The sequence below is a fragment of the Eretmochelys imbricata genome, chromosome 3 (genome assembly GCF_965152235.1).
Source record: "Eretmochelys imbricata isolate rEreImb1 chromosome 3, rEreImb1.hap1, whole genome shotgun sequence".
Taxonomy (NCBI): domain Eukaryota; kingdom Metazoa; phylum Chordata; order Testudines; family Cheloniidae; genus Eretmochelys; species Eretmochelys imbricata.
The window spans coordinates 208,881,202-208,896,262 of record NC_135574.1 but is presented as its reverse complement, the minus strand read 5'-3'; the positions used below and the strand labels follow the sequence as shown (position 1 = coordinate 208,896,262).

Genomic DNA, 15,061 nt, shown 5'->3' with positions numbered 1-15,061 from the left:
TTAATGAAGCCCAAATGCAGGGCCATACATCTTGGAACAAGAAATGCTGCCAGTCCCTTCAAAATGGGAGACTGTATCCTGGAAAGTAGGGACTGAAAAAAAAATACAGGGGTTCCATTCTGGATAATCAACTGAACGTGAGCTCCCAATATAATCCTGTGGCAAACAGGGCTAATATGGTCCTTGGATGTAGAAATAGGGGAATAGTGAGTAGGAGCAGGGAGGAGTGATTTTTACCTCTGCATACTGCATTGGTGATCCCAATATTGGAATATTGCTGTGACAGGTTCGGTCACAGAGATTCCCTTGGGACTGTCATCTGACGTTCTGAAATTATCTCCGAGTCCATTTTCCCTGCCAGCTTAGGACTCCAGAACCCTGCCTTGTTGAGCCAGACATGCCAGCCTGCTGCAACACAGACCCAGGTCTGGTCCACGCCCACAAAGCTGCAGACTTAACTGAAAACAGCTCAGCAGGTTACCTATCTCCAGCACCCAGACACCCAGTTCCCAATGGGATCCAAACCCCAAATAAATCCGTTTTACTCTGTGTATAAAGCATACACAGGGTAAATTCATAAATGGTCCACCCTCTATATCACTGACAGAGAGAGATGCAGAGCTGCTTGCTCCCCCAGGTATTAATCACTTACTCTGGGTTTGTTAATAAACAAAAGTGATTTTATTAAGTATAAAAAGTAGGATTTAAGTGGTTTCAAGTAATAACAGACAGAACAAAGTAAGTCATAAAGCAAAAACACACAAGTCTAAGCCTAATACATTAAGAAACTGATTACAGGAAATATCTCACCCTCAGAGATGTTCCAATAAGCTTCTTTCACAGACTGGACTCCTTCCTAGTCTGGACCCAATCCTTTCCCCTGGTACAGTCCTTGTTAGTTCCAGCAGACGTGTTAGGTGATAACTAGGCGTTTTCTCATGACTGGCAGCCCCTTTTGTCCTGCTCCACCCCCTTTTCTAGCTTTGGCACAAGGCGGGAATCTTTTCTCTCTCTGGGTCCCCACCCCTCCTTCTAAATGGAAAAGTCCCAGATTTAAGATGGATTCCAGTATCAGGTGACATGGTCACATGTCCTGTGAGACCCCAGCCTCCATTCTTCCTGGGCTGGCCCACACGTACACAGGAAGGCCTGCAGATAAACAGAGCCATGTACAGGTCACTGATTCTGAAGCACCCTTAATGGCTTCCACTTAATATGTTTACTTCAGTAAGAGCCATTTACATCTTATTCTCCTAACTCCAGACATAGAAATAACACATGCGACCAATCGGGTGAACACACTCAATAAATTATAAACTTTGTTATGATACCTTACAAGAGACCTTTTGCATAAAGCATATTCCAGTTACATCATAGTCACATTTATAAGCATCTTTTCATAAAGCATATGGAGTGCAACTTCACAAGTGCTTCCAGTTGTGGTGTCCACATGTTAAAAAGGATGTTGTAAATTTGAAGAAGATGCAGAAAAGAGCCACAAGCTGGAGAAAACGCCGTGGAGTGAGTGACTCAAAAGAGCTCGATCTGTTCAGTTTATCACAAGAAGATTGAGAGGTGACTTGATTACAGTGTGTACATGCCTTCATGGGGAGAAAGTACAAGGTACTAAAGGGCTCTTTAGTTATGCAGGGATGGGCAGACCAACAACCAGCACCTGGAAGCTGAAGCCAGACAAAATGTATTTAGAAATAAGGTGCAGATTTTTACCAGTGAGGGTGATTAGCCCTCGGAACAAACTCCCATGGGCACTGGTGAATTCTCCATCTCTTGATGCCTTCAGGCCCAGACTGGAGCCTTTCTGGAAGATCTGCCAAACCCAAGTTGTTTGGCTCAATGCAGAGGTAACTGGGTGACATTCTCTGGCCTGTGTTATACAGGAGATCAGACTAGATGATCAGATGGTCCCTTCTGGACTTAAACTGTATGAAAAATCTGTGATTTGCTCACCTGAGGCTTTCTTGTGCCATCCTCTGAAGCTTCTGGTCCTGGCCAGTGTTGGAGAGGGACCTTGAGTTAGATGGACCCTCGCTTGGATCTGGTAGGGCAGTTGCAGTGTTCCTGTGCCTTGCCTGGGGAACGAGAGTGGTAACTCCAAACTAGCCTCAGCACGAAATCCTGGGGACAGATCCACATGCTTCCCTCCTCCAAACTCAAACACATGAACTGATCATTCAGACAACCCACTTCCAAGTGCTTTACCCTCCGACTATCCCCCAGCTAGCAATCTGATACCCCCCAAAGACAGACAGCCATTCTGTGCCCACCCAAAATCTTCCCAGGCACACTGAATGGAATGCATCCTCCTCCAGCTGCCAGGTGTTCCCAGTTTCCAGGTGTTACGCTCACCCAGAAATTGTTTTGTTGTAAAGGACAAAATTAGTGACCCCCTTTTCACTTCCCCTCCCCCCATGTCTCCTGCTGTCTCCAGGCCCCCCATCAGATTTCCATCTCTGCCACGTTTCCCTAGAGTTTAACTTCTTCCCTTTCTCGGCAGAGGGAGGTTCAGGCTGAGGGAGCGAGAAGAGATGTGGCACAAGGTTGAGGAGCTGGCCCGGCAGAACCCCCAGGTAATGTCGTCACTCGGAATGGGATGGACGGGAGAGAGAGCGTTGGGGTTCCAAACGCCTGCTGCCTTGGCCTGCAAAGAGCAGAACCTGTCACTGGGCTCCTCCTCGCAGAAGGTCCTGACCAGCCATGGAGCCCCAGTGGCAGCCTGAGTCTCAGTCCCCTATTGTTGTCATGAAATGCAGTTACCTGAGGATGTTGCCAAGCTAGTGGAGATACCTCCAGTCTCCCAGCTGGCCTCTTACTTCAGTGGCATTGACCATCTGATACGGGAGGAGCAACTGTCCCCTGGAAAGCCTAGGTGTGTTCCAGGTTATCAAGTAGGGAGTGTGCCAGTGGCCGGCACTCTCCTGCTGTGCCAGCCTAGGCATTGTGCATGGCACACCACCACTGCTCAGCAGGCAGAGTGGGAACAGCGAAGGGCAGGAGTCTCCCTGGCTCAGGAATACTGTCTAACCCCTTTGTGCTGGCTTGAGGTGTAGAAGGTGCTTTGCAGTATTAGGTTGGGAGCATGTGAAATTCCCCTGCGGCCCAGCCAGACATGGGGGATTCTGGTGCGGGACTGCTGTGTGCCTGCGTGCTGAACTAACCTCCCGGATTGTTCGGATTGTCTACAGTACCCCATGTATTACGCGCCCCCACCTTTGCCTCCTGTTTACTGCATGGAGACAGAGACCCCAACTGCCGAGGACATTCAGCTACTGAAGAAAACAGTGGAAACAGAGGCTGTGCAGGTGAGTCATGGTCCAGCACCCTAGGCAGAGTTCCTCAGAGGCCGTCCCTCCACTATAGGTGGTTCCATTAGAACAAAGATGTTGCCAGACTGGATCAGAGCTGAGTCCAGTATCCCGGGGCCAGCACCAGATGCTTCAGAGGAAACGTTAAAAACTCCACAGTAGGAAGAGGTGAGACAGTTAGAGATTCTTAAACCCTGAAGGAGGAGGATTTATCGCCCTTCAGAAATTTAGCATTGGCTGTTATACTTCTGCATAGTCTTGCGCTCCATATGAATGTCCAGCTCCCCTTTGAGTCGTGCTGAGGTCACATGTGAGCCCAGGAGTGTGTCTATAGTTAGGGCCCTACCAAATTCACGCCCATGAAAAACGTGTCACAGACCGTGAAATCTGGTGTTTTGTGTGCTTTTACCTGATACTATACAGATTTCATGGGGGAGACCAGCGAAATCAGGAGTCCTGACCCAAAAGGGAATTGCAGGGGGTCACAAGGTTATTTTAGGTGGGTTGTAGTATTGTCACCCTTACTTCTGCGCTGCCTTCAGAGCTGGGCAACCGGAGAGTGGCGCTCTGACGGGCTAGGGAGCTGCCCTGGGAGGCCTGGCCCCCATTCCCTCCCGCCGGCTCTGAAGGCAGCACCCTGCCAGGAGCAGTGCAGAAGTAAGGGTGGCAAGACCACACCATGCCGTCCTGACTTCTGCATTGCTGCCTTCCAAGCCGAGTGGCCGGAGAGCGGCCGCTGCTGACTGAGGTCCCAGCTCTGCAGGCAGCAGCGCAGAAGGGTAGCAACACCATACCAAGCCATCCTTACAGCAGCTCTGCCTTCAGAGCTGGGTCCCGGCCAGCTGCCCAGCTCCGAAGGCAGCGCCGCCACCAGCAGCCGTGCAGAAGTAAGGATGGCCGTACTGCAGCCCCCGCACTCCCACAATAACCTTGTGACCCTCCCCCCCCCCCACTTTTCGGGTCAGGACCCTAAAATTACAAGACCGTGACATTTCAGATTTAAATAGCTGAAATCCTGAAATTTGTGATTTTCAAAATCCTATGACTGTGAAATTGACCAAAATGGACCATGAATTTGGTAGGGCCGCGTGTGGCTTTGGGTAGTAGGCAGAATCCCTCCCCAGCCAGCGGGGCCTCCTTAAACATAGGCAGTTGGGTGGAGCCCTGCTGTTACTGCTCAGCTTTGTCTCTTCTCACAGGGTGAGGCAAGGGGCACATGAGCAAGAGCCTCCTCTGTTCCCTCTGGGCTGGGGGAAGGGGAGATGGTCAAAGTTGATCTGGGTGAGAGTGAGGGGCATGGGGCTCTCGCTGGGTGGGAGGTTAGTTCATCTCCAGAAGCTGAGCGCTGACCGTGGACTTTATCTCTAGATGCTGAAAGACATCAAGAAGGAGAAGGTTTTGCTGCGTCGGAAATCTGAGCTTCCTCAGGATGTCTACACTATAAAAGCCCTGGAGGCCCACAAGAGAGCAGAAGAATTCCTCACCTCAAGCCAAGAGGCGCTCTGACGGGTTAGGGAGCTGCCCTGGGAGGCCTGGCCCCCATTCCCTCCCCACCAGGGGTACCCAGAAATGCACTTGGTTCTAATGTATAACTAGGGAATGAACATGGTGAGCTGTGCCTGTCCACGCCATTCTCATTCTTTCAGGGTAGATTTGGTTTTACATTGTACCTCGTATCTCATTACATTGTCACATCCTCCTGCTTTTTCCTTTAATGCTGTTTTGTGTGTGCGTTTGCAACGGGAGCCCAACCAGTCCATTTCTGCATCATTCCAGGCAGGATTCATTCCATTCCCTGCTGCTTACTGACGCAGGACCAAAGCCTCCCGAATGCTCAGTGTCTGGATGGGATTTCTCAGCCAGAGACTACATCACATGGTTCTGCACACAGCCCAAGGCCCTGTGCATGGACCATCCTCCACACCCACACCCTGCTCCATCTGTGCATCAGAAAACTGTAGCCATAACAGCGGAGAGAGGCTCAGCTGGTTGAATCAAGTCCATCCACAGGGCAGGTTTGTTCACTACAGTGAATTCTCAAGGGCCTTTTCCAGTCGAATTGTAACTGTTCTCAATGGGAGGTGATTCCACTGGTTAATAATCTGGCTTGGCAGGAAAACAGATATTTACCTTAACTTTTTCTTTACTTAATTGAATCTCCCAGTCTATTCTCTCCTCCTCTCTCTCTCCCCCCCCCCCCATAAAGTGGGCTAATCCTTTGCTGGGTGAAGTGCTCTGCAGTCTCTGAATGTAAGCCCATTATTACTTGTATTCCTTTGTACCACCCTCAACTAATTACCCTCTCCCTTCTTCATTTAGCATGATTCCCCCCCACCCACCCCCGAAAGGTTTTTATTGGCCAAGCTCTAATGAGGAAAGATTGTCACTTCCTCCAACCATTGTTGCTCCTGTCTTGAGTTCCCTCAAACTTGTCACTGTATTTCCAGTAATGAAGTGCCCGAATTCAACATGCTATTTCAGGGGCACGTGACCAATGTGTCCCTGCTCTGTGATGTGTCTGCATACTCAACCCGAAGTTGTGCTAGCCGTGGTTTGTTGCCATATCACGGGGGCATCTGCTGCTCCATCGCTACACCCGCTGTCGTGTCCAGGAAGCTTGTGCGGATAGCCTCACTCCTGTAAGCCACTGGCAGTAAAGTGATAGGCGTGTCTTGGTCCACTTTAAGTTTGGGAGCATTCTGTTGCCTCTGCATTTTGGAATCTGTAGCTGCTGCAGGCGTTGAGTGAGGCTCGCCTTACGCTGGCCATGTAGAAGGCTAGTTCTCTTGTCTGTTGTGCAGCTGTTAGTTCTCTTGTAGCATAGAAGGGATAGTTATACTACTTCATCATTAGGAATGTATTTGTCAGTAGCCCAGGGCCTTCATCCTGGCAGGTAATCTGCGGGTGCTATTGGCCGGGGTGCTGCAGTGTTTTGGTGGTTCTCTCCTGAACACTCTATTTTGTATCACAGCTCTCCCAGTTGTCACCCTGGGGAGACTAGTTTTTAAAGGGCATGAGTGGGTTCACTATTCTATGCTACCTTTAAACAAATACTGGCCTCACTCATAACACAGATTGACAGCACTGACCAACCCACTCAAGCCCTAACTGCATTTCCAAATCATGGAAAATTACAAAAGGAAAAGCCCTAGAGTATCAGGTCTGCTCTTCATATCGAAGGGTATTCCCTGCTCCATCTCTGTGTTGTCTGCCGGGGTTTCCTCTTGGGAGACAGTGCTCTAGACTCATACTTCTCACTCCTGACCTTCAGCCTGTTTTCTCTTCCTTAACTTCACCCCTTGCCCCTACTTTTAATTCTGACCCCTAACTCATGTTAAATTCCTCTCCTTGTTTAGACCCTTCACAGATATCTCCTTTCCCCTGCCCATCCCTTCCCCTTCCCCCTGTTTACCTTTTTCCTAAGTCATTCCTTCTACACCCTGGCTCATACATGTTCTTTTGAATTCCCTCATGCTAGATGTGCCTGTCTCCCCCAGCAGAGGTGGGGGGGGATGGTAATTTACATAGTAGGTTCTTTAATCCTTTGGAGATCTTTCTCTCTTCCCTCCCAGCCCCAAACAGAATGGCCTCTCTATCTGCTTCACCCTGTGGGCTACTTAGTCTCTTCTGGATCCATGAATCACAGATTGGGGCAATGACTGCTTATTTTGAATGTGATTGTTAGCATGGAGCCAGGTGCTAAACACTTACCGCATGCCTGGCCCAGCACCTCCATTGGCTACATAGCAGCTGTTATCCTGGAGTAGGGGCAAGGAAGGTATGCAGGAGTCCATGGGGATGGGTTCCTGAGCCCTTTGTAACACAGGTGGAGCAGAAAGGGGCACTGGGCTGAGGAAATGGAAGGGGTTTGCAAGGGAATGGGAAGAACGAAGAAGTGATTTGGCCTTGGGGTTGTAACACACATTAGCAAGAGCCTTCAATGAAGCAAGCTGCCTGTCAGCCCACCTCTGAAATGCTCCAGAAGGTTCCAAGGAGCAGGCACCTGCCCCAGTGGAGAGTGTACAGGGAGTAGATGGCCTGAATCCTGTAGAGAAGTGGTTTGGCAGTAGAAGAGATGGAGGATGTAGCTGCATTTCAGGCTGGGATTTTCCTGGGGGGCCGGCTCTGGGGCCTGTCCTGAAGGGAGTAGCAGTGAAACTTTCCGCCTCCATTTCTAACCAGGCCAGCACTACTACCTGGTTGGGTTCCACGCTGCGGCATAGTGATGGAGCATTGTGGGCGGGATGACGTAGATGTATACAGAGCCCTCTTTTTAATCTTCTTGGGGGGCAGGGAATTTTGTGTTTAGTACTTTAAATTTTGTTTGCTGCCTATTCATTCCCATGTCCTAGATATGTAAGGTGGGGCAGTGTGAGAAAGGGGTGAGTGCGTGTGGCACCTCTGCAGAACTATCGTCCAACAGAATTACAGCTAGTACTCGGCCGCTGGTAACTGTCTGCTATGCCACAGTTGTCTTCTGTACAAAATTTATTTCCTAGCGTTCTGCCTGTGCCCTCCCCACTCACACAGACAGAGATGGAGCTGCCTCTGCCACTTCTCACCTAGCCCCTCCCCTCATGAGGGAAAAGCAAAACTAAACAATGCAGTCACCCCCTGGACACAAGTATTAAACTGCTTACAGGTCATATGTACATATGGTGTACTTTATTTTCAGTAGAGCATTATAGTATGAAAGTGTTGGATTTTGTACAGATGTCCCTGTATGTACAGAACTAAATAAAATGGATCTCTTGAAAAGACAACACCCTGGACTCCACCTCCTGTGACATGGTATAGCACAGCTGTTTGCCTTCGACAGCACATGCATGGGTGAGGAGGGAAATACCCTTTCCCTCATTGTGATCCATGGCACCTAGTGCAGATCTGTTGTTCCTCACAGACAGACCTGGCTAGAGCCAATAAACGCTCTGCCCTTGGAGGTTACGAAGGCAGTCTGGTTCCTTAGGGGCAGAGAACTACTACTGGGCTAGCATGAGGACACCACAATAACTGACATCAAACTATCCAAGAGCTGGGAGGGGGAAAGGAAGAGACAAGGAAACAGATTTCCTCAGTGGGAGACAAACTGAACATCTTAGCGCTTCAGCACCGTGGGGAGGTAAAGTCACATTGTTGACCCGTCCAGAGAAGGATGGCAGTGGTCGACCTCCCATACATAACCGGAGGTTGAAGTGCACAGGGCAGCACTTTCGGGAGAGCTGATGTAGCTGAGTACAGAGGGACCTGACCCTGGCTCTGCACTTCATTTCCATTCCGGCCTAGAGGTGCTGAGACTCTGCCTGGCCTGCAGCGTTCGCTGCACCATAGCCGTCCACTGATCATCTGAGATCTCGCTGGCCCACGTGGGGATTCCCAGGGTCGGGAGCTTCACGCCAGCCATCGTCCTTTTCACCAACTCCACATGTGCTAGAGCCAAACAAAGTCAGAGCATGAGACCAGATGCTGCTGCTGAGACAGCACCCAGGCCCAAAGCCTTCAGACAGACAGACTCTGGGAGCTCTGCTCCACCTCCAAGCAGCCAGGTACTGGTGTTGATACCACGCCCAGCATGAGAGACCTGCCTCTTTCTCTAGCCCCAACAAATGCCACTTCAGTCTAGAATAGAGGGAAGGGGATTCTCTTACCTGGATCCATAGGGATGGAACTTCGGTTGCTCTGAGCTGCAGCTCCGTCGTCCTCGTCCTCCTCCTCCTCGCTATCCAGAGGGGGGTCTGGCAGATGCAGCCTCAGCATCTGCAGTGCACAACAAAATCCTCATAAGTTTCAGCAAAGCCTGGGGCAGAAACATAGTCTCCCTCTGCATCCATCCTCCTGTACAGCCCCTCATTACACTTCTGCCTCAGCATGCTCCCCAGTGTTGCCAACCCAAAGAGTCATGAGTCAGATCCCCCAAAATCATGAGATTTAATACAAGACTAGGTCAGGATTTTTGGTCTGTCTTGATTTAACTTCCCCTCCTCCCTCACTCAGTGTACCACAATCAGTGCTGCCCACGCTGACAAATTTAGAGTGCGTAATGCAGTTCTGGGCCCTGTTGAAAGAGCTGTCACTGAAGAACACATCTGAGCTCAGGGCCCCATAAGAGACAGGCCTGGCTCTGAAAAGCCTTGAAACTAGTGCAAGCATAATAATGTGTCTGTAACACACTCCTCCTCCCCACACACACATCTTATCTATACAATAAACAAACATCCATTAGATGGGAACTTTTAACACTTGCAATTTCCAGAAAGCCTTGCACAATGGAAAAGATAACCCCAACTATACATACAATATGATGGGGGCTAATTTAGCTACAACTAATCAGGAGAAAGATCTTGGAGTCATCATGGATAGTTCTCTGAAGACGTCCACACAGCGTGCAGCGGCAGTCAAAAAAGCAAACAGGATGTTAGGAATCATTAAAAAAGGGATAGAGAATATCTTATTGCCCTTATATAAATTCATGGTACGCCCACATCTTGAATACTGCATACAGATGTGGTCCCCTCATGGCATTAGAAAAGGTTCAGAAAAGGGCAACAAATGATTAGGGGTTTGGAACAGGTCCCATACGAGGAGAGATTAAAGAGACTAGGACTTTTCATCTTGGAAAAGAGGAGACTAAGGGCGGGGATGTGATAGAGATCTATAAAATCATGAGATCATGTGATAGAGGTCTATAAAATCATGTGCAAAGAACAAGCTCTTAGCATGGAGCCATAAACATCTACGGGGCCCAGCTGCTAAAAGGTGACTGAGCCATACTGTGTCAGGGTGGGTCACAGACTATTATTTCTGAAAGACAGGGTGAAGGAGACACACAAAGTATATAAAGTAACAGAGCCAAGTTGCAGAGATCTGAGCTCTACTTCCAGCTTTGCCAGAAGGGACCTTGTATAAGCTCTCATTTACTCTGTCTGTGGAAAGGGTGATCGATATGTTAGCCCCCAAGGCAGCAGTATGAGCCTCTGGCTGATACGGGATGTGAAGAGCAAGGAATAGTTACAGCAGTTAGTGGAAGAGCTGGGACTAGGACTCATGATCTCCAGTGATGCAGTTTAGTGCCCCTAGGCTTACAGGGCATTGTGAGGGGAGTCAGGTGCTTTCAAATTCTGCTTCCGCAAAAATACGTGAGGGACAGAGCTCCTCGTGTCATGGTGAGACAGCGCCCAGCAAGGGCCTAAATCACTTTACTCACAATAAATTCACAAGATGGCAGCAGAGCACCCCATCTGCCCTGCGCACTCCCCCCACACGCCAGACACCCCCACGTGACCTGCAATCGCTCCTGGATGCCAGGGGCTGTCTCTGCAGGGGCTGTCTCAGCTGCCAGCGAACCCGTGTCCCACGACCCCAGCTCTGGATCCTGGCTCAGGGGCTGGTAGAAGTAGCCATCGCCGCCCTCCTCCTCCTCCGGCTCCTCACTGCTCCAGTCTCCAGGGGGGTCCAGGGCTCCCTCAGGCACCTCCTGCGGCCCCAGCTCCTCATGCTCATTGGGACAGATCCGTTCAGGGCCCATTGTCCGTGCAGCCACCAGCTCCGCAGCCATGCACCAGCGCCTCAGCCTATGGGGGAACTGGGTCAAAGAAGCTCCAGCCCCGACGCAGACTTCCAGCAGTGGGCCTCACCCCCCATGCCAACCAGCCTCCCCTCCGCATCCCCCGTGCTGGCCCCCCCCGCCCCCGAACCGGCCCCCGCTCCACACCCCCACCCCATGCTGGGCTGCCCCCCCCGCCCCCGAACCGGCCCCCGCTCCACACCCCCACCCCGTGCTGGGCTCCCCCCCCGCCCCCAAACCGGCCCCCGCTCCACACCCCCACCCCGTGCTGGGCTCCCCCCCCGCCCCCAAACCGGCCCCCGCTCCACATCCCCACCCCGTGCTGGGCTCCCCCCACCGCCCCCAAACCGGCCCCCGCTCCACACCCCCACCCCGTGCTGGGCTCCCCCCACCGCCCCCAAACCGGCCCCCGCTCCACACCCCCACCCCGTGCTGGGCTCCCCCCACCGCCCCCAAACCGGCCCCCGCTCCACACCCCCACCCCGTGCTGGGCTCCCCCCCCCCCAACCGGCCCCCGCTCCACACCCCCACCCCGTGCTGGGCTCCCCCCCCCGCCCCCGAACCGGCCCCCGCTCCACACCCCCACCCCGTGCTGCCCCCCCGCAACCGGCCCCCGCTCCACACCCCCACCCCGCGCTGCCCCCCCCCCGCCCCCGAACCGGCCCCCGCTCCACACCCCCACCCCGTGCTGGGCTCCCCCCCCGCCCCCGAACCGGCCCCCGCTCCACATCCCCACCCCGTGCTGGGCTCCCCCCCCCGCCCCCGAACCGGCCCCCGCTCCACACCCCCACCCCGTGCTGCCCCCGAACCGGCCCCCGCTCCACACCCCCACCCCGTGCTGGGCTCCCCCCCCCGCCCCCGAACCGGCCCCCGCTCCACACCCCCACCCCGTGCTGCCCCCCCGCAACCGGCCCCCGCTCCACACCCCCACCCCGCGCTGCCCCCGAACCGGCCCCCGCTCCACACCCCCACCCCGTGCTGAGCTCCCCCCTCGAACCGGCCCCCTTTGCCTGCAGGGGCAGCTCACCAAATCCAGGCCCGGGTCTCTCCCGGTCTCCAGGCAGGAGCGAGATTTCCTGCTTTAGCCCCCGGACGCGGAAATTCGTATTTGGCCAATGGGGATGACGTCACAGACAGGCCTTATGGGTATTGTAGTTACATTGTCACTCCCAACCCCCCTCGCCCATGGCCCCTCCCCCCCATGTCACCCCCCTCAGAGCCCCCTGGACCCGACCCTCCCCATATCTCCTCCTAGGAGCTCCTATAGCCCCTCCCTTCTCCCCCTGAGATCCCCCAGAGTCCTCGCCCACAGCCCCCTCAACGCCCCCCATGGCCCCTCCCTCCCATGTCACCCCCCTCAGAGCCCCCTGGACCCGACCCTCCCCATATCTCCTCCTAGGAGCTCCTATAGCCCCTCCCTTCTCCCCCTGAGATCCCCCAGAGTCCTCGCCCACAGCCCCCTCAACGCCCCCCATGGCCCCTCCCTCCCATGTCACCCCCCTCAGAGCCCCCTGGACCCGACCCTCCCCATATCTCCTCCTAGGAGCTCCTATAGCCCCTCCCTTCTCCCCCTGAGATCCCCCAGAGTCCTCGCCCACAGCCCCCTCAACGCCCCCCATGGCCCCTCCCTCCCATGTCACCCCCCTCAGAGCCCCCTGGACCCGACCCTCCCCATATCTCCTCCTAGGAGCTCTTATAGCCCCTCCCTTCTCCCCCTGAGATCCCCCAGAGCCCTCCAGAGCCCTCGCCCACAGCCCCCTCAACACCCCCCATAGCCCCTCCCTCCTCCCCCCTGTCACCCGCCTCAGAGCCCCCTGGACCCGACCCTCCCCATATCTCCTCCTAGGAGCTCCTGTAGCCCCTCCCTTCTCCCCCTGAGATCCCCCAGAGCCCTCGCCCACAGCCCCCTCAACGCCCCCCATAGCCCCTCCCTCCCATGTCACCCCCCTCAGAGCCCCCTGGACCCGACCCTCCCCATATCTCCTCCTAGGAGCTCCTATAGCCCCTCCCTTCTCCCCCTGAGATCCCCCAGAGTCCTCGCCCACAGCCCCCTCAACACCCCCCATAGCCCCTCCCTCCTCCCCCCGTCACCCGCCTCAGAGCCCCCTGGACCCGACCCTCCCCATATCTCCTCCTAGGAGCTCCTATAGCCCCTCCCTTCTCCCCCTGAGATCCCCCAGAGCCCTCCAGAGCCCTCGCCCACAGCCCCCTCAACGCCCCCCATGGCCCCTCCCTCCTCCCCCCTGTCACCACCCCCAGAGCCTCCTGGCTCTTCCTCCTCCCCAAATCACCCCGCTTAGAGCCCCCCATGGCCTCTCCCCATCATCCTCCTCCCTTCAGAGCCCCCATGGCCCTTTCTCTTCGTCATCCCCTCAGAGTCCTCCATTGGCCTCCCTGCCCCTTATGGCACCCCCACCAGAACCCATGAAATATGCTGCAGTGGTAGTTATGGAACAACTTGATCCCAGTGAACGTTTCCTTCTGAAGTCAGAGGTTGGCATGTACTCTGAAGCAGCAGTGTGTATGTATATTGCTACCAAAACTTTTGCTTTTAATATTTACTCTGAGAAGGCAGCATATTCTTCTTCACAGATTTGTAGATTTTAGGAATGGAAAGGGTCCCATATGATCAGTCTGGTCTTCACAGCACAGGCCAGAGAATGTCACCCAGTGATTCCTTTATTTTACTACATAATTTTTAAATTGGGTTTAAAAAAAGAACTAGATGAGTTCCTGGAGGATAGGTCCATCAATGGCTATTGGCCAAGATGGTCAGGGATGCAACCCAATGCGCCAGGTGCCCAAAAACCTCTAACTGCCAGAAACTGTGATTGGGTGATGTGATGGAAAATTGTCCTGTTCTGTTCATTCCTGCTGAAGCATCTGGTACTGGCCACTGTCAGAGACCGTTGGTCTGATACAGTATGGCCATTCTTATGAGCCCATTCCTGCTGAGTGGGAGTGTCTTTCTTAGAAACATGTCTAGTCTTGATATAAGGACTTCAAGTGACAGAGGATCCACCACATCCTTAGATAAATTGTTCCAATGGTTAATTACCCTTTGTTAAAAATTTGCTTCCTATCTCCAGTTTCACTTTCCAGCCATTGGATATTGCTGTATTTCTGTGTGCTAGATTAAAGACCCCATGGCTATCAGAAATCTTTTCCCAAACTAGATACTTATGGACTGTGATAACTGATAAGCCACCACTTAAACTGCTCTTGTGGAAATAAAATAGGTTGAACTTCTTTGGTCTCTCACCCTAAGGCAGGTTTTCCCGACTGTGAAACACTCTTGTGGTTCTTTTCTGAATCCTTTCCAATTTGTCAGCATCTTTGCAAAGTGTGGACATATACATTGGACACAGTATTCCCGTAATGGGCTCTGTTTGCCCTGTACAGTGGTAATAACACCTCCCCTGCTTATATATCCAAGGATAATATTTGCTCTCTGACCTACCACATCACATCTAGGAGCTCAGGTTCAGCTGATTTTCCACTATGATCTTTGTGTCCTTTTCTGAGTCACCCCAGGATACGGTCCCCTACTCTGTAAGGGTGACCTTTCGGGGGAGGGATAGCTCAGTGGTTTGAGCATTGGCCTGCTAAACCCAGGATTGTGCATTCAATTCTTGAGGGGGGCCCTTTAGGGATCTGGGGCAAAAATTGGGGACTGGTCCTGCTTTGAGCAGGGGGTTGGACTAGATGACCTCCTGAGGTCCCTTCCAACCCTGATATTCTATGATTCTATGACCTACAGTCATTGTTCCTAACTGTATGACCTTGTGTTTAGCTGTACTAAATCTTGTGTTGTTCAAGTGAGCACAGCTCATTAAGCTACCCAGATCACTACATAGAACCAGCCTGTCCTTAACATTATTTACCTCTTCACCATTTTTGTGTTATGTGCAAACTTTACCAGAAATGCTTTTATTTATTTATTTTATTTATTTTCTTCTAAATCATTGACACAGACATTAACTAGCACAGAGACAAGAACAGACCCCCCTGGGTTCGCACTAGAAACACACCATTGGATGCTGATTCCCTGTTTACAATTACTTTTTGGAGATCTTTTGGTCTGTATTTAACCCATTAAACAGGTGCTACACTGAGTTGTGTAACACTGATTTTTTAATCAGAATATCATGTGGTATTAAATCATATGCCATACAGA

The 15,061-nt window shown here is 52.6% G+C and overlaps 2 protein-coding genes across 2 annotated transcripts in view; one reads left to right on the top strand and one right to left on the bottom strand.

Moving 5' to 3' along the window:
- PPP2R5D (protein phosphatase 2 regulatory subunit B'delta) overlaps positions 1–8,086 on the top strand; it is a 46,132-nt gene extending 38,046 nt beyond the window's left edge. The window contains exons 14-16 of the mRNA XM_077814209.1: positions 2,516–2,588; positions 3,204–3,320; positions 4,692–8,086. Of these exons, the coding sequence (XP_077670335.1) occupies positions 2,516–2,588; positions 3,204–3,320; positions 4,692–4,829 (328 nt within the window). The 3' untranslated portion in view covers positions 4,830–8,086. The remainder of the gene's footprint in view (positions 1–2,515; positions 2,589–3,203; positions 3,321–4,691) is intronic.
- MEA1 (male-enhanced antigen 1) lies at positions 7,967–11,987 on the bottom strand. Its single transcript, XM_077814211.1, has 4 exons — positions 11,912–11,987; positions 10,603–10,891; positions 8,969–9,077; positions 7,967–8,750 (listed from the first exon to the last, which is right to left on the bottom strand). The coding sequence occupies exons 2-4, from the start codon at positions 10,873–10,875 to the stop codon at positions 8,587–8,589; spliced, it is 546 nt and encodes a 181-aa protein (XP_077670337.1). The 5' UTR covers positions 10,876–10,891; positions 11,912–11,987; the 3' UTR covers positions 7,967–8,586.
- Between the last annotated feature and the right edge of the window lie 3,074 nt (positions 11,988–15,061).

Excerpts from the sequence above, each read along its gene's own strand:
- MEA1 (XM_077814211.1), bottom strand. The coding sequence starts at position 10,875 with ATGGCTGCGGAGCTGGTGGCTGCACGGACAATGGGCCCTGAACGGATC. Across the intron at positions 9,078-10,602 it reads GCATCCAGGAGCGATTGCAG|ATGCTGAGGCTGCATCTGCC; the intron begins GTCACGTGGGGG and ends TGTGCACTGCAG. Across the intron at positions 8,751-8,968 it reads TTCCATCCCTATGGATCCAG|CACATGTGGAGTTGGTGAAA; the intron begins GTAAGAGAATCC and ends GTTTGGCTCTAG.